At 42.4% G+C, this 24,377-nt stretch overlaps 1 protein-coding gene across 7 annotated transcripts in view; it reads left to right on the plus strand.

The window, feature by feature from the left end:
• The window catches only part of PUM1 (pumilio RNA-binding family member 1), a 145,465-nt gene extending 121,380 nt beyond the window's left edge, over positions 1–24,085 (plus strand). For 4 of the 7 annotated variants that reach the window (XM_011955485.1, XM_011955486.1, XM_011955489.1 and 1 more), the window contains 8 exons: positions 1,257–1,524; positions 2,843–2,972; positions 4,950–5,084; positions 10,101–10,238; positions 13,475–13,600; positions 14,324–14,445; positions 18,614–18,806; positions 22,246–24,085. In XM_011955485.1, coding sequence (XP_011810875.1) covers positions 1,257–1,524; positions 2,843–2,972; positions 4,950–5,084; positions 10,101–10,238; positions 13,475–13,600; positions 14,324–14,445; positions 18,614–18,806; positions 22,246–22,377 — 1,244 coding nt within the window. In that variant the 3' untranslated portion in view covers positions 22,378–24,085. The remainder of the gene's footprint in view (positions 1–1,256; positions 1,525–2,842; positions 2,973–4,949; positions 5,085–10,100; positions 10,239–13,474; positions 13,601–14,323; positions 14,446–18,613; positions 18,807–22,245) is intronic. The other 3 variants (XM_011955484.1, XM_011955488.1, XM_011955487.1) reach the window with 1 other exon arrangement.
• The last annotated feature ends 292 nt before the right edge of the window (positions 24,086–24,377 follow it).

Consider the following 24,377-nt stretch of genomic DNA (forward strand, 5'->3'; position numbering starts at 1 on the left):
GTTTCACCATGTTAGCCAGGGTGGTCTTGATCTCCCGACCTCATGATCCGCCCGCCTCGGCCTCCCAAAGTGCTGGGATTACAGGTGTGAGCCACCATGCACGGCCTGTTATTTAAAAATACTCATAATTTATTATGCTGCTATACTTGTTTTTTTTTGGAGACAAGATCTTGCTCTGTTTTCCAGACTGGAATGGAGTGGTGCGATCATGGCTTACTGCAGCCTCGACCTGCTGGGCTCAGGTGATCTTCCTATCTCAACATCCCAAGTAGTTAGGACTACAGGTGTGCATCACCACACCCAGCTAATTTATTTATTTATTTTTATTTTTTTAGAGATAGGGTCTCTCTCTGTTGTCCAGGCTGGTCTCGAACTCTTAGGCTCAAGCCATCCTCCTGCCTCGACCTCCCAAAGTGTTGGGGTTATGGACATCAGCCACTGCACCTGGCCTGTTATATGTTTTGATATGCCTTTTGGTCATATGTTTATCTGTCTAGAGATTCGCAATTATTCCCTTGTCACCCATCAAAACAGCATTATCAATGGCATGAAGGTTGCTGAAACTACGGTCATTTCATCATTTCAGGCTGTGTCACAATAGAAATTGTTAAGAGCTGTCCATTTGTAATGAAAACTCGAAAAGTTTTCATTTTTAAGGTATCTGCTATCTTCTACTCATTGTGTCTCATTCATGGCCTGGAATGTCTTAGTGATTTTCACACTTCTATTTAGTGGCAAAATCATTCCTTCAAAGAAAGCTGTTTCACGGGGTGCTCTGTATAAAACAGACCAATCTGGATGCCTGATTTTTTAGAGTGGGTTTCAGGTGGAAATGGGGGTTATTCAAGAATGAAAGGCATCTCCACAGATCTCAGAATGGAAAACCACTCAAGTCTGAGTGTGTTTTGCATTTTCTGACTTTTTATTGCTGGTACTCAGGTGCTGGGTTCACCTGGTAGGCATATTTCGTCCTCATTTCATTACTAGGGGCCATGCTAACTGTTGCTCCAGTCTTACTAGCAGTCTACCATCAATGGTAAAAGCATTCCCATCTCAATCTTTGTGCAGAAGTTTCCTTCCAGGTTGTTGAGTTGACCTACAGAAGTCATGACGCTAATAGAATTGTTTTAACACGAAAACAACAGCATTGAAGAAATCAGAAATGGTGCAGGCTTTCGGGTGTGGGAATGCTTTTTCCTCTCTTGAGTGAAGTTTCTTAAGAATGGTCTTAAGTTCTCCTGCTCTGTAACCAACAGGAGGACTCACGAACGGCAGTGGAAGATACATCTCTGCTGCTCCAGGCGCTGAAGCCAAGTACCGCAGTGCAAGCAGCGCCTCCAGCCTCTTCAGCCCGAGCAGCACTCTTTTCTCTTCCTCTCGTTTGCGATACGGAATGTCTGATGTCATGCCTTCTGGCAGGAGCAGGCTTTTGGAAGATTTTCGAAACAACCGGTACCCCAATTTACAACTGCGGGAGATTGCTGGACATATAATGGAATTTTCCCAAGACCAGCATGGGTCCAGGTGCGTACTTGACTTTGGCACTTTAAGGTAACCAAAATTTTAATGCCTTAACTGTCTAGGTTCAGATGGGTATCTACTGAAATAAAATGCCATATAGTAATTTTTTTAAAAGCGTGCCTCTTAGTTTGCATCACATTATTTCATAGAGATTTAAGAAACAAACATGAAAACAAAGACATACATATACTTTGGCTGCTTTAAACATTATGAAGAATCTTTTGCTTTCGAAGAGATGCTATTCAAATACAAGTTTGATCTAGGTTGCTTAGGAGTAAGACAGCTCTACCACCTTCCTTTGTTGTTCCACTCTGTAGAAGTGACAGTCTACGTAGAGATGAGAGAAGAAACTATTATAGAAGACAGATTTTGGTTTGGGTTACCCCTTCCTGTTGGGCTGCTGCAGTGGGCTTCACAGAAAGCGAATCTGGTCTGGGGGTAGAGCATAATTATGGTGACAACACCATCCTTCTTTCCCATTTCTGTTTCTGTTTCTTTCTTTTGACTGTGTCCAGTAAAACAGTTTCTACAGAAGCTACCTCCTCCTTAAGTCCTGCCAGCTTGCTACTGGGCCAAAATTTCTCATATTTGAATTCTATAGGCTAGATTGAGAGGCAACATGATTTTCCTGATACTGGTCATCTGGACTAAAAAAAGGCAGACTGCTACTACTTTGGAAGATAATGAATACTGTTTTGTTTTTGTTTTTGTTTTATTTTGTTTTTTGAGACAGAGTGTCTCTCTGTCGCCCAGGCTGGAGTGCAATGGCGCAATCTCGGCTCACTGCAAGCTCCGCCTCCCGGGTTCACGCCATTCTCCTGCCTCAGCCTCCTGAGTAGCTGATGGATGCTGTTCTATATGCAAATAAGTTAAAGAATATAGTAAGGACAGTAAGCTTTGAGTTCTTTGATGTGAGGCTGGTTTCTAAAGGAAAAAGTCAAGTAGGGTACATGTTGTGTTATGTCTCCCTCTACCCCTCCTCTCTTTCTGCACCCCTGCCCCCCCACCCCCTTTTCATCTCCTCCCACCTTGCACATAAATAAGATTCAGTAGACATGCCCTACTGGAATGAAATATACCAACATTTATAAGTAATTTTCAAAGCTCAATTAAGTTAGGGCCTTCTTCCTCTATTTAAAAATTATTCAGGGGAGTTCAGGTGATTCATTCAAATAAAGTTTGGTTTATTGTGTGCATGTGTGTGCACACATGCTCACTCACACACATTTCAGAACGGATGCAGTCTACAAACCGAGGTACTCTGACGTATCTCCAGGTCTTCCTTCAGTGCTGTGATTGCCCTTTTTACTTTGTACTTCAGATTCATTCAGCTGAAACTGGAGCGTGCCACACCAGCTGAGCGCCAGCTTGTCTTCAATGAAATCCTCCAGGCTGCTTACCAACTCATGGTAGATGTGTTTGGAAATTATGTCATTCAGAAGTTCTTTGAAGTAAGCCTTTGTTCTTTCTATCCTTTGACTTCAGAGAATCTGCAGAGCATTTTGATTTTCATTAGCCTTCTTAAGAATAGCAGTCCCATTCCAGTCTTCCGAATGAAGGGTGTGTGGCCTTTTTGAAGAGCTTTTTAGTGTTTTTCCAATTCATTAAAAGCAGTCTGTCTATTCTGTATGGTTTAAATACCCAAGCAGATAATGCCAGTCTATTTTGGAAATGTGTTTCGAAAACTGGTGTCCCCATTTAGGACCCAGCACATTATTTCAGATTGTTACAATGGTTTCACAAAACATATCACTTAAAGAGGAAATAATCCCTGTAAAGTAGTTTTAGCAGGATCACAATAAAATATTGCCAAAAACAAATTTTTCTAAGGTTCTTAAGAGAATTGTCTTTGGACACCAACTCCAGTATGTTTCATTATCAGCTAGGGTCACAAGAATTGTTCAATGCTGCTGCTTGGCTGATCGTTTGGCCTTGATTTCTTGTTTTACTTCTGTTAATTTGAATAATGTTCACTTTTTTTTTATCATTGTCTTTGGAAAGAATGAGATTGTTAGGTTAATGTCTTTTTCCTCTAATAAAGCAAAATTTCAGAGAGGCAGGGATTTTTTTGCTTACCGTTGTAGTCCTTATTATCTGGTATTGGCAACCCTAAGTTATAGATGCAGAATGGCACAAAACTTCGAGATGAAGAGGAGTCTGGTATGGGGAGGAAAATGCTGGAATTCTGCACATTACCTACCACAAAACAAATTTGTAAATGTCTTAATATGTCATTCAGTTTGATTTGTATGAAGATGAAAAAATGACGTACTCAAGTGTTACCTTCCCAAGTTTTTTCATGAAGACTTATGTTTTTTCACCCTGAATTCTTCAACTTTAAGAAATCAATCTAAACATGATTTGTGTTTTTGATTTTAGAATGACTTTGCACTGCCATTTAGTCACATATATAAAAATACTGAGCTCTCTAGTTCTGGAGTCTGATGTACCTTGGGGTGACAAAATATACAATGGGTTATAGCCATATGATTTGGACCAAGCTTGAGAACTTCTCTGGATCTTAGTTCCCCTTGGGCGAATGAGGAGGTTGGATGGGCTGATAATTCATAACGTCTCCTCCAATCTCATGATTATGTGATTCAGATGAAAATAAAAAGCCAAGGATGGAAAATCATTCTAAGTAGAATTTTAACATTGTGTAGTCTTACTTCTTGGTTGTGCTAATTTTCCCCTCCCAACTCTGTTACCTTGTGTAAATAGGAGAAAAAAAAAAATCAATTCTCTTAATGATGTAGAATACTACTTCAAAACAGTGTGTCCATGTGTGCTTTGGCAGTAAGAGAATATGGATTCTTTTTTTTTTTTTGACACACAGTCTCACTCTATTAGGCAGGCTGGAGTGTGGTAGTGCTTTCTCAGCTCACTGTAATGTAACCTCTGCCTCCTGGGTTCAGGCGATTCTCCTGCCTCAGCCTCCCGAGTAGCTGCGGTTACAGGAGCGTGTCACCATGCCCGGCCAATTTTTGTGTTTTTAGTAGAGGCGGGGTTTTGCCATGTTGGCCAGGCTGGTCTCGAACTCCTGACCTCAGGTGATCCACCCTCCTTGGCCTCCCAAAGTGCTGGGTTTACAGGTGTGAGCCACTGCACCTGGCCGGATTCATTTAATAGTATGTTTTAATGACAGTTTTGAGGAATTATGTGTTTGCTTAGCAGATATTAATAGTGAAACTACTATTGTTGGGTATCTGAGAAACTTTTTAACATTAAAAAGGGTTACTCATAATTAGAGGCCGAGAACTACTGGCTTGAAGAAACAATGGCTCTTTAAATAAAAGGTTTAGTTAATCACAGGTATCAGGGCTAAAAGAAGTTATGCCAATGGTTGATGCAGAATAATGAATGCTTTGCTTTCTCTGGTTTATTTCCTTCTACTTAAGTAATGGTGTTCACCTACACATTATGTCTAGTTTGGCAGTCTTGAACAGAAGCTGGCTTTGGCAGAACGGATTCGAGGCCATGTCCTGTCATTGGCACTACAGATGTATGGCTGCCGTGTTATCCAGAAAGCTCTTGAGTTTATTCCTTCAGACCAGCAGGTAATTGTAAGTTTCCCCTTTAACTTTTCTCTTGGTGTTTGATGTTTCTCCATGGTACATGTAGTGAACCCTGTAATTCTGTCAATTTTCAGTTTTATTTTATGGTTTTGCGTTGTTGCTTATGGCTGCCTTTTTGTGCATGGCAAGCATGAACTGTGCAAATAATTTAAATTTATTGTAGATCAAGTATCTTGTATTAAAACCTGTGGTGTCCAATACTCTTCCATTGGCTAGAACTTAGCCTTTAATAGGTTCAACTTTACAGGTGTTTTTTTTTTTTTTTTTCCTCCATGAATTAAAGCAGGTAAAATACTAATAAGCCATCATTTTCTCCAACAAGTCAAACTTTCATCCAACCCACCTTCCATATTTTTTTACTCCTTCTCTCCTGTTCTTTCATCCCACCAACATCTATTGAGCAAGGGCCTGCCCAGCATGGTGCATAGCCTGGTACATTGACCTGAAGCCCACTCTGTGCCAGACTTCATCAGCACAGAGATGACTAACAGCTGATCCCTGCCCGCAGAGTGCAGTCTGGTGGGGAAGAGCCATGGTGATGAGCAGTGGTGAGGACATGAGAAGGACCCCTCACCCTTCCCAAAGTCCCTGAGGGCCGGCTTTGCAGGAGAAGGCGAGGCTAAAGAAGAGTTAGGGAAGAAGGAACAGAAATGAGAATACTTAGGTGCTGTGAGTGGGGAAGTGACAGAGAAATCACCTGAACAGGCCCACAGCTTCTCGACAAGTCACGGTGTGGGTCCAGTGAGCACTGCGGACACCACAGGGCCCAGGAAGCAAAACAGACCCACAGGCAGGGCATGCTACAGTTGTGTTTGTGCTAGGCAGTGCCTCCAGCCTCTGGTGTTTCTCATCTGAGCCTACAGCTTTTGGGCTCTGAACTTACTGAGCCCTTCTCATTTGAGGGGTTGGTTGGCCATTGTCTGGCAATGATGACCCACTTGCCCTCACTGAGAACAAAGTTCGGTAATGAGAATCTTTGTTATGGACTCAAGTTCTGAGCCAGACAAGACACCCACCACCCCTGAGTCAAACTAAACCAATCCAGAACACTGCACTGGTGTTGGCAGTGGCAGTTAAAGTCTGAAGAAGTCCAAAGTTTTTAAAGTGGTGAGTTTCATAGGTATGTGCCATGATGCTGGTGAAGGGAGAGAGGAATGCTGGAGATAGAGCAGGTCTGGAGTTCATTTATTCAGTGCTTAGTACTAGAGATGTAGCATTAATAAGAAAGTATAAGTAATTAGATGCAAGTGTGAAGCTATTTTTAATTTTCTTTTAATGTTCAGATCATTGCCAATTTTAATTTTTCTTGGGTTTTCATAGATAGTTGAATTTTTCTTCTTTAATTTTCTTGTCTTTCTTTTTTTTTTCTTTCTTTCTATTTGGAGACAAGGTCTCACTCTGTCACCCAGGCTGGAGTGCAGTGCCACAGTTGTGCCTTGCTGCAGCCTCAACCTCCTGAGCTGAAGTGGTCCTCCCATATTAGCCTCCTGAGTAGCTGGAACTACAGACATGCGCCACTACCCCTGGATAATGTGTGTATTTTTGGTAGAGATGGGGTTTCTACCATGTTGCCCAGGCTGGTCTAGAACCCCTGGACTCAATCGATTTGGCCTCCCAAAGTGCTGAGATTACAGGTGTGAGATACCACACCCAGCTATTGTTCTTTTCTGTGTTATATTTTTCACATATTTTTTCTGGTTATGTTTCTCTGTGGTGTCTTGTTCTGGGCCTGACTTACGCTTCCTACGGTGGATTATTTTACTCTTTCTAGATGCAAGTTTGCCATTTTAGGTAAAACTAACTCGTCTTTGTTGGAATTTTTATTTCTTCTGGATCACAAAAATATCCAGAGAAGCCATTTCTCCGTCTTTTTGTTTATAAGTATTCCTTGATTTTATTTTTGTATAAGCTTCATTGTCATAATTATTCCCACAGTTCCCATCATTCCCATAATTGTATTTTCAGAGTAAATTATTCTCTTCTGGGCCCAGCACAGTGGCTTATGCCTGTAATCCCAGCACTTTGGGAGGCCAAGGTGGGTAGATTGCTAGGGCCCAGGACCAGCCTGCGCAGCATGGTGAAACCCCGTCTCTATAAAAAGTTAGCTGGGGCTGGTGGTGCACTCCTATAGTCTCAGCTGCCTGGGAGGCTGAGGTAGGAGGATTGCTTGAGCTCAGGAGGTTGAGGCTGCAGTGAGCCATGATTGCACCACTGTACTCCAGCCTGGATGACAGATCCTAAGAGACCCTGTTTCAAAAAAAAAAAAAAAAATTAATTCCCTTCTGACACTTAATCACTGTGTCTCTTGCCTTTTGCTTCTTTAGCCCCTGCCATTGTAATCTTTAATTTCTTTAATTAGATGATATCTTAGTTGCTTTGAGGTACTCAATATTTTGGGCATTTAAGACATTGCATTCATTAGCATCACTATTTTGACGTGACTTGCAGTCTTCTAACATAAATCCACTGGCAACACAGTTTAGCCAATGTACAGAGATTGGAGATAGCAAGGAAATTAGGCAGGAGGCACCAGATATAGCCATAGTGCAGGCATTTAATTTCAAGATACCTAAGACCTGGGACAGTGAGTTTGGGGGAAGGGCTCCAGTCGAAATCCCAGTGTCTCTCTCTATATGTATTCTGTCACCATCACCCATTTCCTACTCACAGACTCAGTTTCTGGCTATTTCATCTACTTCCTGTGTTTGCACACTTTTCTTTTTTTTCTTTTTTTTTTTTTTTTTGAGGCGGAGTCTCGCTTTGTCGCCCAGACTGGAGTGCAGTGGCCAGATCTCAGCTCACTGCAAGCTCCGCCTCCTGGGTGCCATTCTCCTGCCTCAGCCTCCCGAGTAGCTGGGACTACAGGCGCCCGCCACCTCGCCCGGCTAGTTTTTGTATTTTTAGTAGAGACGGGGTTTCACCGTGTTAGCCAGGATGGTCTCGATCTCCTGACCTCGTGATCCGCCTGTCTCGGCCTCCCAAAGTGCTGGGATTACAGGCTTGAGCCACCGCGCCCGGCCACACTTTTCATTAATTAACTGAGAACCATTCCTGCTGACTCTGCAGTCACTATGGCCTAGTAGTAAGATCATAGGTGTTGGAGTTACAGCTTAGGCTAGAATTCTAATTCTGTCACTTTCTGTCCATAGTTTGAAATATGTGACTTAAGCCTCCTCTGTCTCAGTTTTTTTTATATACCAGCAGAGTTGGGGTGTTCAGCATAATGTATTGTTGACGGTTTGGTTTACTGACATAGTAGTTTATCATACAGTTCAGCCAGATTGATTGGGTTTGAATCTTGGGAATCTAGGTCTATAGTTTCGTAAGTCTTTTAATTTGCCTCTTCCTTGGTTTCTCCACCTATGGTGGTGTCTACTCCGTAAGATTATTAGGAAAATTTAATTAAAACGTCTTACACACTTAGAGGTTTGTCTAACCAGGGGTGAACTCTAGCTTAATTAGTATCATTACTAGGAATACTTGACAGGGTTGTCATAATAAAAACATGATGAATTGTATGTGAAATTCTTTAGTTTGGTTTAGTTTTGTTTTATTTTTAGAGACAGGGTGTTGCTCTGTCACCCAGGCTTCTGGTGGCATTATCATAGCTCACTGCAGCCTCAAACTCCTGGGCTCAGGTGATCCTCCCACCTCAGCCTCCAGAGTAGCTGGGAGTGTGGCTGTGTGCCATGTAGAAATTCTTTAATACAGTGTACAAATAGCCCCTGACTTATGATGTTTCAACTTACAAATGATGTGAAAGCATTATGCTTCGGTAAAAACTGTACTTTGAATATTTTTTGTTGTTTTTTTATTTATATGTATGTATATAAAATAATTTTTTTTTTTGAGACCGAGCCTCGCTCTGTCACTCAGCTGTAATACGGTGGCACAACTTGGCTCACTGCAACCTCGGCCTCCCCGGTTCAAGAAATTCTTCTGCCTCAATCTCCCGAGTAGCTGAATTTACAGGTGCGCACCACCATGCCCGGCTAATTTTTGCGTTTTTAGTAGAGATGGGGTTTCACCATCTTGGCCAGGCTGGTCTTGAACTCCTGACCTTGTGATCTGCCCGCCTAGGCCTCCCAAATGCTGGGATTACAGGAATGAGCCACTGTGTCTGGCCTATAATTTTTTTTTTTTTAAATTATAAAACAGGCTCTGTGTTAGATAATTTTGTCCAACTCTAGGGTACTGTAAGTGCTCTGAGCATTTCTGAGGGCCTAGGATTAGCTATGATGTTCTGTAAATTAGGGATATTTAAATGCGTTTTTTAGTTAATGATGAAAACTTATAACAGGTTTATTGGAATGTAATTCTTTCATAAGTTAAGGAGTATCTGTTCCTGATGTAGGCTGCTTTGTATTTGAAGATGTCTACGCTTTATATTTTTTTTAAACTCTTAAGAGTTGGCCCGGTGCGTTGGCTCACGCCTGTAATTCCAGCACTTTGGGAGGCCGAAGAGGGCAGATCTCCTGAGGTCAGGAGTTTGAGACAGCCTGACCAACATGGCAAAACCCCGTCTCTACTAAAAATACAAAAATTAGCCAGGTGTGGTGGTTCACACCGTAATCCCAGCTACTTGGGAGGCTGAGATAGGAGAATTGCTTGAACCTGGGAGGCGGAGGTTGCAGTGAGCTGAGATCGTGCCACTGCTGTACTCTAGCCTGAGTGACAGAGCAAGACTCCGTCTCAAAAAAAAAAAAGCATTCTTAAAAGGCTTTTCTTTGTTTTTTGTTTTTACCAGTGTGAGATCTTTTTGGTTACTGGTTATTGGTACAGTAAATTTATTGTTGGAAATTTTACTGTAAATTTGCTAATGTATGAAAAGACTCAGGTCCTCATTTGTTTCCCTGTTTGTTGTCATTGTTCCACAGTTGCTATTCCACTTTAATCATCACAGATTCTCTGTTCGGTAGTGCTTTCATGTTTGGTGAAAAGAATATTCTTTGTCCACATGTTTGCTTGCTGTGATTCTGGTGGTGCTTTCTTTGTCTCCAATAGAATGAGATGGTTCGGGAACTAGATGGCCATGTCTTGAAGTGTGTGAAAGATCAGAATGGCAATCACGTGGTTCAGAAATGCATTGAATGTGTACAGCCCCAGTCTTTGCAATTTATCATCGATGCGTTTAAAGGACAGGTAAGTGACCCAGGAGAGCAATAATTGAAACAAATTTATTTCCTTTGTGAGCAGAAAACAGAATAGGATTTGTGGCATGTTGTCAATGTGCTTAATGTACTTTGTGTTTTTGAGACTGGATCCTGCTCTGTTGCCCAGGCTGGAGTGCAGTGGCACCATCACGGCTCACTACAGCCTTGAACTGCCAGGTTCAAGCAATCCTCCCACCTCAGCCTCCCAAGTAGCTGGAATTACAGGCACATACCACCACATCTGGCTCATTTTTAAATATTTTATAGAGACAGCGGCCTCACCATGTTGCCCAGGCTGGTCTTGAATTCCTGCACTCAAGCAATCCATCTGCCTCAGCCTCCCGAAGTTGCTGGGATTACAGGCATGAGCCACTGTGCCTGATCTTAATGTACTTTAGACTGCAGTAAAAAGCAATCCTGTATAGTGCTGTCAAGTACCTGTCTATGTGTTGCCAAGTGTCTGGGTCTCTGGGCCTTCTTTCCATCATTAATGCAGATGTCTGCTCATATTGGGATGAAACACAGTCATAAGAGTTGTTAAGATGAAATCTCATATTTGAAGAATAAATTATTTCCCTTGGTTAAGTACTATTTATTCTGATATTTCAGTGCTTTCCTTTTAAATTTGGTTTAAAATTCAGGTAATTTATGGAACTAATGTTGTAGGTCATGTGTGAATATATCTTTAAAATAACAAGGTGCTTCTTGCTTAAATTTTTTTGGAGGGGATGCAGTCCAGGTTGGTTTGAATTATATTAAATGACCACATAATCTCCTGTTTTCCCGTATGTCAGAAAATCTCTTCTTAGCGTCAACTTCCAAGTAAGATTGTTACTTTTATATATAAATTGTTACTTTTATATATAAATACCCTTTTCCAGAATTGCCTCTGAATTGGTTATAGTGTTTTGTTGTTGTTGTTTGTTTTGTTTTTTTGTTTTTGCTTTTTTGCCAAAACACAAAGTCCTTACAGTCTCATAAGGTGGATGGGACAGGACAGTAAAACTCAGCTCCCTTTTGGGTGTGTGAAATTGGTTTTTCTTTAGGGAAGGAGGAAAAACGAGAAAAAGCACATAGATTTTCAGGTAAAATTGTATGTACTCCAGAGTATAGAGTGATATGTGATGTGTAGTAATCTTTAGGTTTTGCTGTTTGCTCAATGACCACAATGGTTGATTACTGACAGCAACCCACGTGGTTATTGGGAGTTTCTGAGTTAATGAAAAAAGGGTAGATCTGTTTACTTTAACATTAAGATGTTGCATTTATGGAAGTATACAACAAAAAAGGTAAAATGATTAAGCCACCAGGAGAGAATACTTTCAAGATGCAACTGTCAAAGAATTGATAACTAGAGTATATAATGAACCTCTCTGTAATGAAGGAAAACAATACAACATGATGTAAAAGTGAGCCCAAAACACAAGTTGACTTTTCATAGAAGAAACACAAATTGCCAGTAGACATGAAAAAATACTCAGTTCCATTAGGAACAAGGAAAATGCAAAATTAAGCCACAAATGATAGACTATTACTTATCCATCAGTTGCTGTGTGCTGACAGGAAAGAGATACCTTGCTGGTGGGAATAGACATTGACACAACCATTTTGGAAAATCATTTAGTATTGTCTTTCAAATTTCAACCTTTGTAATTTCTGTGATCCTGTTGAAATATCTGTACATATATACCACAAGACCTATTTAGACATGTTGAAACACCATTATTCTCTTAAAAGACTTAAGCAACCCAGATGACCATGAGCAGGGGATTGCATTTTTAAAAAATGTCATATACATGGCCGGGCACGGTGGCTCATGCCTGTAATCCCAGCACTTTGGGAGTCTGAGACGGGGGATCACCTGAGGTCAGTAGTTTGAGACCAGCCTGGCCAACATAGTGAAACCCCGTTTTACTAGAAATACAAAAAAATTAACCGGTGCCTGTAATCCCAGCTACTTGGGAGGCTGAGGCAGAAGAATTGCTTGAACCCGGGAGGTGGAGGTTGTAGTGAGCCGAGATGGTGCTGTTGCACTCCTGCCTAGGCAACAAGCGTGAAACTCTTGTCTCCAAAAAAAAAAAAAAAAAAACTCATAGCCAATTTCTTTCTGTATACCATGCAGAATAAACTACAGAAACTTACAGTATTGTAAATGAACATGGGAATCATAATGTTGCGTGAAATAAATTAAGTTGCTCCAGACTACAAGTGTAGCATTTTTATAAAGCTAAATTCAAGTAGAACCATACAATATACTGTTTATCTTTACAGTTGTAAACATAAAGCTACATGTATAAGGTTACACATAAGGCTAGATGTGTTGGCTCGCACCTGTAAGAATAAGCACTTTGGGAGGCCAAGGTGGGAGAACTGCTTAAGGCTAGGAGTGCAGGAGCAGCCTGGGCAACATAGCGAGTCTCCATCTCTACACACAATTTTTTTTTTTTAAGTAGCCAGATGTGGTGGCAAGTGCCTGTAATCCCAGCAACTTGGGAAGCTGAGGCAGGAGGATGACCTGAGTGCAAGAGCTCAAGGCTGCAGTGAGCTGTGATCACCATTGCGCTCCAGCCTGGGTGATAGAGTGAGACCTTGTCTCCAAAACAAAACAAAACCATACAGAAAGCACTGGGTGTGATGACTTACACTTGGCAAGCATCCAGTAAGTGTTAGCTGCTATTATTGCTCTTATTATTGTTCTTGATTACAGTTGTGAGGTGTATGCCATTAAGCTAGGAAGGGCAGAATCTCAAGGGTAGTGTGCTTTTCTGTTGCTCCAAACCCAGCAAAAGAACCTTATTGCTGAAAAACATCACTGTTAAATCAGAACATTGCATTCTGGTTGTTCTGGCAGTGTGAAAGCATTCAGGATTTGGTCCCAGTCCTTCCCTTTTCTGTTGTTAGCGCTGTCTTTTGGAGAGGTTGTCAGCCGACACACTTGACTCTCTTAACTAAGTGTGTTTTTCATGACTTTGACTAGTTATCTGTTTCTTGATGGCTTGGAAAAGTCATTTTCCGCTCTGAATTGTGCACATCTGTGAATTCCTAAAATAAGCAATGAGTTTATTTACACACACACACCTTATTATATGTAGAGAGAACTTAAATGCCATTAAGTTCATTTGTGAAGATTAGTGGGATAATATATATATATATATATAAACAATACTGAAGCATTGAAGTTGGTGACTGTCATTTTTGCCTCTCATTTGTGTTTGTCTACCCTAGGTATTTGCCTTGTCCACACATCCTTATGGCTGCCGAGTGATTCAGAGAATCCTGGAGCACTGTCTCCCTGACCAGACACTCCCTATTTTAGAGGAGCTTCACCAGCACACAGAGCAGCTTGTACAGGTAGTGGAGTTGCCAGTAGAGGAACTGCAAACACCTGTGGGCTTGTCCAGGGCCAGAGTTTGTGTGTTTTGTCAGTGTAGGTTCCAGAAGAGGTTAATGTGTTTTAAATACCCTTAAATCTTGTGGTTGTATTTGTATTCAGAGCAGCTTGGTTTGTGTTTTATGAATATGAGTAGTGAATTGAGCCCTAGCCCTGGAGTCAGGAGATCTGACTTCCAGAACTCTGTCATGTACTTGTGGTGTCACCTTAGGTAGACATTTGATCCCTCTGGGTCTGTTTCATAATTGTTAAATGAAATAAGTTGATTTGTTGATTTCTTGTTTTTAGCTTTGATACATTTTCTGCTTATACCACTGATTAAATAATTAGGTATGCCCTTGTTTTTTGTTGGACATAAATATTTCCAGTTTTTCTCTGTGATAGATAGGTGCGGTGAACCATTTGTATATGTGTTTGAGAAAAATGAATATTTTTTGCCATAACACTCCCTCCCCTTTTAAGAATGAATATGTATATTCTATTGTCTAGTAATATGTTCCTGTTTTGTAGTAATAGAGAAAAATGTTACTACCTGTTTCAAAAATTGTTGTGTGTTCATTAGTATTCATATAAACCATTATGGTGCTAAAAGAAAGATAGGTCTTAATTAGACATAAGGACTTAGGTAACCCACAGAACTGGCTTTCACATACATTATATTTCTCTTACTGTTTCTCAAACAGGATCAATATGGAAATTATGTAATCCAACATGTATTAGAGCACGGTCGTCCTGAGGATAAAAGCAAAATTGTAGCAGAAATCCGAGGCAATGTACTTGTATTGAGTCAGCACAAATTTGCAAGGTATGTACTTTGAGTTACAAGGACTATTTCCCAGAAGAGAGGATTAGTAGTATTGAACTATAATTCTCTTATTTTTTACTATTGTCTTTTTTTTTTTTAAAGTATATGTAGCTTAAAAAGTCAAATAGTTTTATTACAAAGTATAAACTCTAAGAGGTCCCTTAGTGGGGTTCTTACTCTGATAGAGTCAGCTACTTTGAAATCTGGAGAATATGTTACTAAAGAATGTGAGCGTTGCACTTTGATGAACTGAATATTTTATTAACTTGTTTGTTTGAAATTGTGAAATGTTTACTCAGTTTCCCTTTTTGGCACCTGAAAGAAAGGCAGTTTACCATATGTGTATCTATGTACAGGCCTTAGTGTTCTTAGGATCTCTTTTCCAGTCTTCATATTGTGCAAGCTCAAGAATGAAATGCAGTAGTTATTCCCAGGTTGTGAAAGGTATCTTAGGTCACTTATAAGTAGCAGAGGTTGGAGAAGGAATCTATGCCCTTCCATGTGGATAGAGGTATGGTCTTCTGAGAATATACTGTATATGTCCTCCTACTACCCACATAACATAGTATTTTTTGTTTTTGGAATATATTCTTCCCTGGTTTTCAGAATAAATTGCAAGGGAGGACAGGACTCATACCACCTTAATGTTTTTAATTTGTGTATTTTATTTTTTGAGACGGGTCACACTCTGTCGCTTGCAGTCTCGGCTCACTGCAAACTCCACCTCCCAGGCTCAAGCGATCCTCCTACCTCAGGCTCTCGAGTAGCTGGGACTACAGGCGCACCCACCGCGCCCAGCTACTTTTTGTATTTTTGTAGAGACAGGGTTTCACCATGTTTGCCAGGCTGGTCTTGAACTCCTGGACTTAATCCTCCCACTTTGGCCTCTCAGAGTGCTGGGATTACAGGCACAAGCCACCAGTACCTGACCTCATTCATTTTAAATTTGTGAAATTTTATAACATGTCACAGCATGGAAAAATAGAGAAAAGAAATGAAAGTACCTGTAGATCCCGTGTCTCCATAGCCTAACCGTATCAGAGTTATTTCTTATGACCTTATATTGTTTTGTTTTGGGGCGTTCCTTTTGACCAGTTGCCAGGACTGAAGAATGGGGGACAGAATCTCTTGGGTTCTCTTCTTCGGGTCAGTCTCCTGTTTACATTTTTGTTCACGGTATTTAGTTTCTCACCTTTAGATGTAGCCTAAGCATTAATTAATATTACAACAAATTCAAAAACAATTTAAAAAAAAGTTGTTATTTTTTTAAGAGACAGAGTCTGTTGCCCTGGCTGGAGTGCAGTGGCACAATCCTAGCTCACTGCAGCCTAGGATTCCTGAGCTCAAGTAGTCCTCCCACCTCAGCCTACTAAGGTGCTCAAGCAGTCCTCCCACCTCAGCCTACTGTAGGTGCACACCACCATGTCCAGCTACAACAGTTACAATTAATAACTGAGTAGCTACTGTGGGCCCAGTCCTCCCATTGATAACATGTATAAATTGTGGACAGAAATACAAGAACTACCTGAAGACACTAGAGAGTAACCAAAGGGCAGATGGAGACCAGAGAGATGGGGGCTGGCATTTGGAAGAAGAGAATTGCACTGGGGAAATTTCTTATTTCTGATGACCGTTAGCCTTTGATCACTTCCCAGTCTTTTCCATGCTGGGCAGCTAAAGCTGGAATAGGCCATCCTTAGGGCAACCACAACAAAGAGAAATCCTAGAAAGGGAGAGAGCCACCAGGGGTTCGGGGGAGGCCCAATTTTAACCTTCCCCCAAGTCTCGCTGACCCCTGAACCACATTTCCAACTAAGGCTAAAAGAAATGAACTGGGATTTCTAGCTGCTGCTTACTGTATGGGAGAAGTTTGTAGTTTGACTATAGCCAAGTTAACTGCACTAAAACAGGAGTGGAGGGCACTTCTCTTTGGTGGAACATAACAGAATTCTGAGTTTCTGTAGCTTGTTACTTGCCGTGTCTATCTGGATAATAGGAAAATGTGACTTATACTCAAGAAAAAAGAAATAAAAGTCAATGAATAGTCTAAAATGACCCAGTTATTGGACTTAGTAAAGAAGGATTGATTATACAGCAGCTGTTTAAATATACTCAGGATGTAAAGGAAAATATGTTTTAGTGAATGAAAAGATAGGAGATTTTCGTAGAAAATTATGAATCTGTCTGTCTGTCTGTGAGACGGAGTCTCACTCTTTCACTCAGGTTGGAGTACAGTGGTGCAGTCTTGGCTCACTGCAAGCTCTGCCTCCCAGGTTCACGCCATTCTCCTGCCTCAGCCTCCCGAGTAGCTGGGACTACTGGCGCCCACCACCACGCCCGGCTAATTTTTTTGTATTTTTAGTAGAAACAGGGTTTCACCATGTTAGCCAGGATGGTCTCATTCTCCTGACCTTATGATCCATACCTGCCTTGGCCTCCCAAAGTGCTGGGATTACAGGCGTGAGCCACCATGCCTGGCTGTGAATCTTATTTTAAAAAGAAAAAAATAGGGGCTGGGGACAGTAGCTCATACCTGTAATCCCAGCACTTTGGGAGACCAAGGCAGGCAAATCACTTTAGGCCAGGAGTTCCAGACCAGCCTGGCCAACATGCCAAAACCCATCTCTACTGAAAATACAAAAATTAGCCAGGCACGGTGGCACATGCCTGTAGTCCCAGCTACTTGGCAGGCTGAGTCAGGAGAATGGCTTGAACCCAGGAGGTGGAAGTTGCAGTGAGCCAAGATCGTGCCACTGCACACCAGCCTCTATCTCAAACAAAAATTTTTTCAAACGGTGGAAAAATGTACTTTGTACTCTGGGTCACCATCAAAAACGTCTGGAAGCAGGTACAGTGGCTCATGCCTGTAACCCCAGCATGTTGGAAGGCCGAAGCAGAAGGATTGCTTGAGGCCAAGAGTTCAAGACTAGCCTAGGCAACACAGCAAGATCCTGCCTCTACAAAAATAAAAATAGGGCCGGGTGCAGTGGCTCATGCCTGTAATCCCAGCACTTTGGGAGGCTGAGGCAGGCAGATTGCTTGAGGTCAGGAGTTCGAGACCAGCTTGACCAACATAGTGAAACCCTGTCTCTACTAAAAAAACAAAAAATAGCCAGGTGTCATGGCGGGCACCTGTAATCCCAGGTGCTTAGGAGGCTGAGGCGGGAGAAGAATGATTTGAACCCAGGAGGCGGAGGTTGCAGTGAGCTGAGATCACGCCATTGCACTGCAGCCTGGGTGACAGAGAGAGACACTGTCTCAAAAATAAAAATAAAAAATAAATGTCTGAAAGCCACTGATGTATTTTTTTGTTTATTTCTGTTGATCTATTTTTAAGTTCATTGACTCTTCTGTCATCTCTAATCCACTATTAAAGTCATACAGTAAATTTTATTTCAGATGTTTTATTTTTCTTTTCTAAAATTTCTATTTTTCCTTTTTTTACAAAAAATTATTTATTTGAAGCCAGGCGTGGTGGCTCACGCCTGTAGTCTCAGCACTTTGGGAGGCTGAGGTGGGCAGATAACTTGAGGTCAGGAGTTCAAGACAGAGTCTCGCTGTGTCGCTCATGCTGGAATGCTTTGGCACAATCTCAGCTCGCTGCAACCTCCACCTCCCAGTTCAAGCAGTTCTCCTGCCTCAACCTCCCGAGTAGCTGGAATTATGGGTGCGCACCACCATGCCCTGCTTGGCAGCAGGGAGATAGGCATGAGTAAGTTTCGTTCCTGGCCTTGGTGAACTCACAGAGGCAAGGAAAGAGTGGACAGATTTTGGTAAGTGTTAAAATAATAACCAGCTGAGTAGTGAACCAGTACCCTAAACCTTGTGCTTAAGTCTCCTCACCTACCTGGGCTCCTTACCCTCACCCATTAGAGGGCTAGGTCCCATGTCCTTGAAGACCTGGTCTCTCTGGGTGATCAGTATGCAGTAGCATGGCAGTGTATAATTTGATCACCCTCATGTTCCCCCTTTCCTACAGTTGGATGCCACAGATGGCACAGGTGGAGAGTCAGAGGCAGAGTCAGACAGTTGGCGACTCATCTTCCTCAAATGCTAAATAGCTCTCTCTTCCTGCTGGTCCTGAGGTCAGGGCAGAAGCTAGGCAAGGACAACCTCACTAACAGGGGCCCCTCTTCTAAGAGTTGTCCCTGGTTTTATCTCGTTACAGCAATGTCGTGGAGAAATGTGTTACTCATGCCTCACGTACGGAGCGCGCTGTGCTCATCGATGAGGTGTGCACCATGAACGACGGTCCCCACAGTGCCTTATACACCATGATGAAGGACCAGTATGCCAACTACGTGGTCCAGAAGATGATTGACGTGGCAGAGCCAGGCCAGCGGAAGATCGTCATGCATAAGGTAGGCTGGGCTGGGCAGGGTATCAGAGAAAGTGTGCAAGGCCGTGGCTTCTTTCTGAAACACAAAGGAGGGTGGGTGCCCTGCTGTTTTTGAAGAGTTTGTCACTGACCTCTGTCCCATGCTGTGTTCTGTTTTTCTTTTATGTGGGGTCACCATTGTCCTTACACATTTGCCAACCCTCCTTTATCAATAGCCACACTGGTATGAGAGTCTTAAGCTATGTTTTTTGAAGTATTTCCATCCCTGATCTCTATAGAATCAGCTTATGAGTCCAACAAATCAGCCTGCTTGCCTCATTTCCTTTTCTCACTCCTCCCTCCTGTTCTTTCATCCCACCAACATCTATTGAACAAGAGCCTGCCCAGCATGGTGCATAGCCTGGTACATTGACCTGAAGCCCACTCTGTGCCAGACTTCATCAGCACAGAGATGACTAACAGCTGATCCCTGCCCGCAGAGTGCAGTCTGGTGGGGAAGAGCCATGGTGGTGAGCAGTGGTGAGGACATGAGAAGGACCCCTCACCCTTCCCAAAGTCCCTGAGGGCCTGCTTTGCGAACTGACAGAGAAATCACCTGAACAGGCCCACAGCTTCTCGACAAGTCACGGTGTGGGTCCAGTGAGCACTGCGGACACCACAGGGCCCAGGAAGCAAAACAGACCCACAGGCAGGGCATGCTACAGTTGTGTTTGTGCTAGGCAGTGCCTCCAGCCTCTGGTGTTTCTCATCTGAGCCTACAGCTTTTGGGCTCTGAACTTACTGAGCCCTTCTCATTTGAGGGGTTGGTTGGCCATTGTCTGGCAATGATGACCCACTTGCCCTCACTGAGAACAAAGTTCGGTAATGAGAATCTTTGTTATGGACTCAAGTTCTGAGCCAGACAAGACACCCACCACCCCTGAGTCAAACTAAACCAATCCAGACCACCGCACTGGTATTGGCAATGGCAGTTGAAGGCTTGGGGAGTCCCAAGTTCTTAAAGTTGAAGTTTTGAGGATGCTGGTGAAGGTGGAGGGAGTGTTGAAGGTAAGTAGGAGCTTAAGACATGTCCATTCATTCAATCATTAAGTGCTAAACACCTGCTATACAGCAGGTCGTGTTCTCAGCAGGGTTGTATTGGTAAACACAACAGTGCTGTGCACAGATAGTTACTGGGATGCTGGAGAAATACAGGGGAATGGGTTGTCCAGGAATGTTCAGGATGTCTTCTATAACGTGTGGGCACAGAGGAGGCTCTCTAAGTGAGTGATACTTAATAGAGTGATGACCCTTTCCAGGAGAGGGAACATGGTGTGCGAAGACTTGGAAGCCAGAGACCAGACCGTGTTGTATCTGAAGAAGTAAAACAAGTTCAGTGGGGGAGGAGTGTGGTGACAAAATCACACTTATATTTCAAATAATTGTCCTGGCTGCCATGTGGCCCTTGTAGTTTAGAGGAGGGGAGACAGTGATGAGACCACATGGGAGGCTGTCAGGGCACCAGATTGTGATGGTTTGGGATTGAAGAGAAGTGGAGAGTCCGGAGAAGCCCTCTTAGTTTTTCAGCTCTTCCATGACTAAGTGGTATCCTTTTCAGCAAAAGGGGCACTAGGAGAGAAGCGGGTAATTAACGTTTCACCTCTTGTTAAATCCAATAAAAAATGGAGTTCAACATGTTGTGTGTGTGTGTGGCTTGTTAGGGGTTTTTGGTGTGGTTTATTCTGGAGAAGTACAAAGGTGAAGTTCCTGGACTTGTCAGCAGCCAGTTCCAGGGACGGAGGAATGGATTGGATTTCGGTTATTTTCTAAAAGGAAAGCTACCAAAAGCAAGGGGATCATGAACCTCAAGTTCTCATGACAGAAACGTTAGTAACATAGTACTGCAACTGAAAGGAAAGTGTAGCATTATTACATATGCCGTTTTACAGGTGAGTTTAAGGGAGGTTAAACTGGAACCAAGGACTGTTTGTCACCAGCCAGTTTCCCTTGTAGGCTCTTTTTTTTTTTGAGACTGAGTCTCGCTCTGTTGCCCAGGCTGGAGTGCAGTGGTGAGATCTCGGCTCACTGCAAGCTCTGCCTCCCAGGTTCAGGCCATTCTCCTGCCTCAGCCTCTCAAGTAGCTGGGACTACAGGCGCCTGCCACAACGCCCGGCTAATTTTTTGTATTTTTAGTAGAGACGGGGTTTCACCGTGTTAGCCAGGATGGTCTCGATCTCCTGACCTCGTGATCCGCCCGTCTCGGCCTCCCAAAGTGCTGGGATTACGGGCGTGAGCCACCGCACGCAGCCCCTTGTAGGCTCTTAAGTGGGAATGTGACACCCAATACAGCTCTGTGTCCTGGGAAGCATGCGAAAGTGATTTCTAGACCGGATTGACCCTTGCTTGCTTTGAGGACACAGCTAAATGACAAAAATTGCCCTCCTGGAGCTCTCAACCTGGAGAGCCTCTGTCTACTGCAGTACATTTATCCAGTGTGTTTATGTATGCAGGTGCAGGTTTGGATTATTTTCTGGGGAATCTGATGAATAAACTGGTCCTTTACTGTTTATATGGAAACATTGATAATTAAGCAAAAGATTGCAGACACAGCTGAGGTATGTAGAATGCACCCTGAGCTCACAGAAAAGGGGCTTCCAGAGGAGAAGCACCTCTCAAGTTTTCTGGAATGCAGGACTTCTTGAAATGGATCAGCCCAGGGAGGGAAGAACAGAAAGGAATGCTTGAAGAAGTGACCCAGAGCATAAGTTGGAGAGCGTGAGGGATGAGGCTGGTGTGGAGGGCATGCCTTGAGAGCACAGTGGGGAGAAACCTAATTTGTGGAGGAGCCACACAGTTTGGGTTCAGCTATCTGTGCTGTCCTTTGTTAGCCATTCAACCTTGGCTGAGTAACTTAACCACTCTGCCTTCATGTTTTCCATCAGTAAGATGGGGATAATCACACCAGCTCATGATGTTCATCATTACTCTTCTTGTCATTGATTAGCTTTCTGTGATCCACTGTGACCTGGAGAGATGGGGTCAAGTGATGAGCTCAGGATTCGTGGTGCCCAGAAATAACCCCCACTGCTCAGGAGAGCCTGGATGCCATGCATGGGGCCAGAGGGACCTGTGCACATTCTTGCAGGGAAGCACTGTGTAGCTGGGGTGGGTGGTGGGTAGTGTGTTTTCCCAGCTAGGATGCACTTTCTCTATGTGCCGTCTTGGGAGTGGCCCATGGCCACCCAGCCTCCAGGGCCCTCAGGCCCTGTAGTACAACTCAGGAGAGGAGCTCCTCTCCTCATTTGATGGGTTGCCAAAGTGCTAGAAGTCAGGGGACTGGGCTGAACCAGTGAAAGGTATTGCTGTGGGGTGTGCATATGTGTGTGTGTGTGTGTGTGATGCGTGACATGCAAATGCAAGTCCAGGAAGCCTGCCCCCAAGTCTCTTCTCAGGCCGTGTAACAGACTATTTTTCCTCCCCAGATCCGGCCCCACATCGCAACTCTTCGTAAGTACACCTATGGCAAGCACATTCTGGCCAAGCTGGAGAAGTACTACATGAAGAACGGCGTTGACTTAGGGCCCATCTGTGGCCCCCCTAATGGTATCATCTGAGGCAGTGTCACCCGCTGTTCCCTCATTCCCGCTGACCTCACTGGCCCACTGGCAAATCCAACCAGCAACCAGAAATGTTCTAGTGTAGAGTCTGAGACGGGCAAGTGGTTGCTCCAGGATTACTCCCTCCTCCAAAAAAGGAATCAAATCCACAAGTGGAAAAGCCTTTGTAAATTTAATTTTATTACACATAACATGTACTATTTTTTTTAATTGACTAATTGCCCTGCTGTTTTACTGGTGTATAGGATACTTGTACATAGGTAACCAATGTACATGGGAGGCCACATATTTTGTTCACTGTTGTATCTATATTTCACATGTGGAAACTTTCAGGGTGGTTGGTTTAACAAAAAAAAAAAAAGCTTTATAAAAAAAAAAGAAAAGAAAAGGTTTTTAGCTCATTTGCCTGGCCGGCAAGTTTTGCAAATAGCTCTTCCCCACCTCCTCATTTTAGTAAAAAACAAACAAAAACAAAAAAACCTGAGAAGTTTGAATTGTAGTTAAATGACCCCAAACTGGCATTTAACACTGTTTATAAAAAATATATATACATATATATATATATATAATGAAAAAGCTTTCAGAGTTGCTAAAGCTTCAGTTTGTGACATTAACTTTATGAAATTCTTAAAAATGCCTTTTTTGGAGACTATATGATGCTGAAGAAGGCTGTTCGTGAGGAGGAGATGCGAGCACCCAGAACCGTCTTTTGAGGCTGGGCGGGTGTGATTGTTTACTGCCTAATGGATTTTTTTCTATTAACATTGAAAGGCAAAATCTGATTATTTAGCATGAGAAAAAAAAAATCCAACTCTGCTTTTGGTCTTGCTTCTATAAATATATAGTGTATACTTGGTGTAGACTTTGCATATATACAAATTTGTAGTATTTTCTTGTTTTGATGTCTAATCTGTATCTATAATGTACCCTAGTAGTCGAACATAATTTTGATTGTACAATTGTACATTTGTATACCTGTAATGTAAATGTGGAGAAGTTTGAATCAACATAAACACGTTTTTTGGTAAGAAAAGAGAATTAGCCAGCCCTGTGCATTCAGTGTATATTCTCACCTTTTATGGTCGTAGCATATAGTGTTGTATATTGTAAATTGTAATTTCAACCAGAAGTAAATTTTTTTCTTTTGAAGGAATAAATGTTCTTTATACAGCCTAGTTAATGTTTAAAAAGAAAAAAATAGCTTGGTTTTATTTGTCATCTAGTCTCAAGTATAGCGAGATTCTTTCTAAATGTTATTCAAGATTGAGTTCTCACTAGTGTTTTTTTAATCCTAAAAAAGTAATGTTTTGATTTTGTGACAGTCAAAAGGACGTGCAAAAGTCTAGCCCTGCCCGAGCTTTCCTTACAATCAGAGCCCCTCTCACCTTGTAAAGTGTGAATTGCCCTTCCCTTTTGTACAGAAGAAGAACTGTATTTTGCATTTTGTCTACTTGTAAGTGAATGTAACATACTGTCAATTTTCCTTGTTTGAATATAGAATTGTAACACTACACGGTGTACATTTCCAGAGCCTTGTGTATATTTCCAATGAACTTTTTTGCAAGCACACTTGTAACCATATGTGTATAATTAACAAACCTGTGTATGCTTATGCCTGGGCAACTATTTTTTGTAACTCTTGTGTAGATTGTCTCTAAACAATGTGTGATCTTTATTTTGAAAAATACAGAACTTTGGAATCTGGGTTTGTGCTTTATTTTAACCTCTTCCCCCGCCCCACCCCCAGTGTGGTTCCCCAGGACAGCCCTTTCCTGCTAATGCTTCTTTCTGGTTGTTTTGTTGTTGTTTTGTGAGGGTTGGGGGAGAGGTATCAAACCGATGGCTCTTTGAACCCAATTTAAACTAAAGATGTTTGGTTCAGCCTGCCCAGTGCATTCAGAATCAAGATACTGCACATAAAAATCCAGATTTCCAACTCTGCATGTCAGAGTCAGAGGCCTTGGGCCTCTCAGATGAGGTGTCTGGGTTGCAGCACT

This window comes from Colobus angolensis, unplaced genomic scaffold (genome assembly GCF_000951035.1).
Source record: "Colobus angolensis palliatus isolate OR3802 unplaced genomic scaffold, Cang.pa_1.0 Scaffold4, whole genome shotgun sequence".
NCBI classification, from domain to species: domain Eukaryota; kingdom Metazoa; phylum Chordata; class Mammalia; order Primates; family Cercopithecidae; genus Colobus; species Colobus angolensis.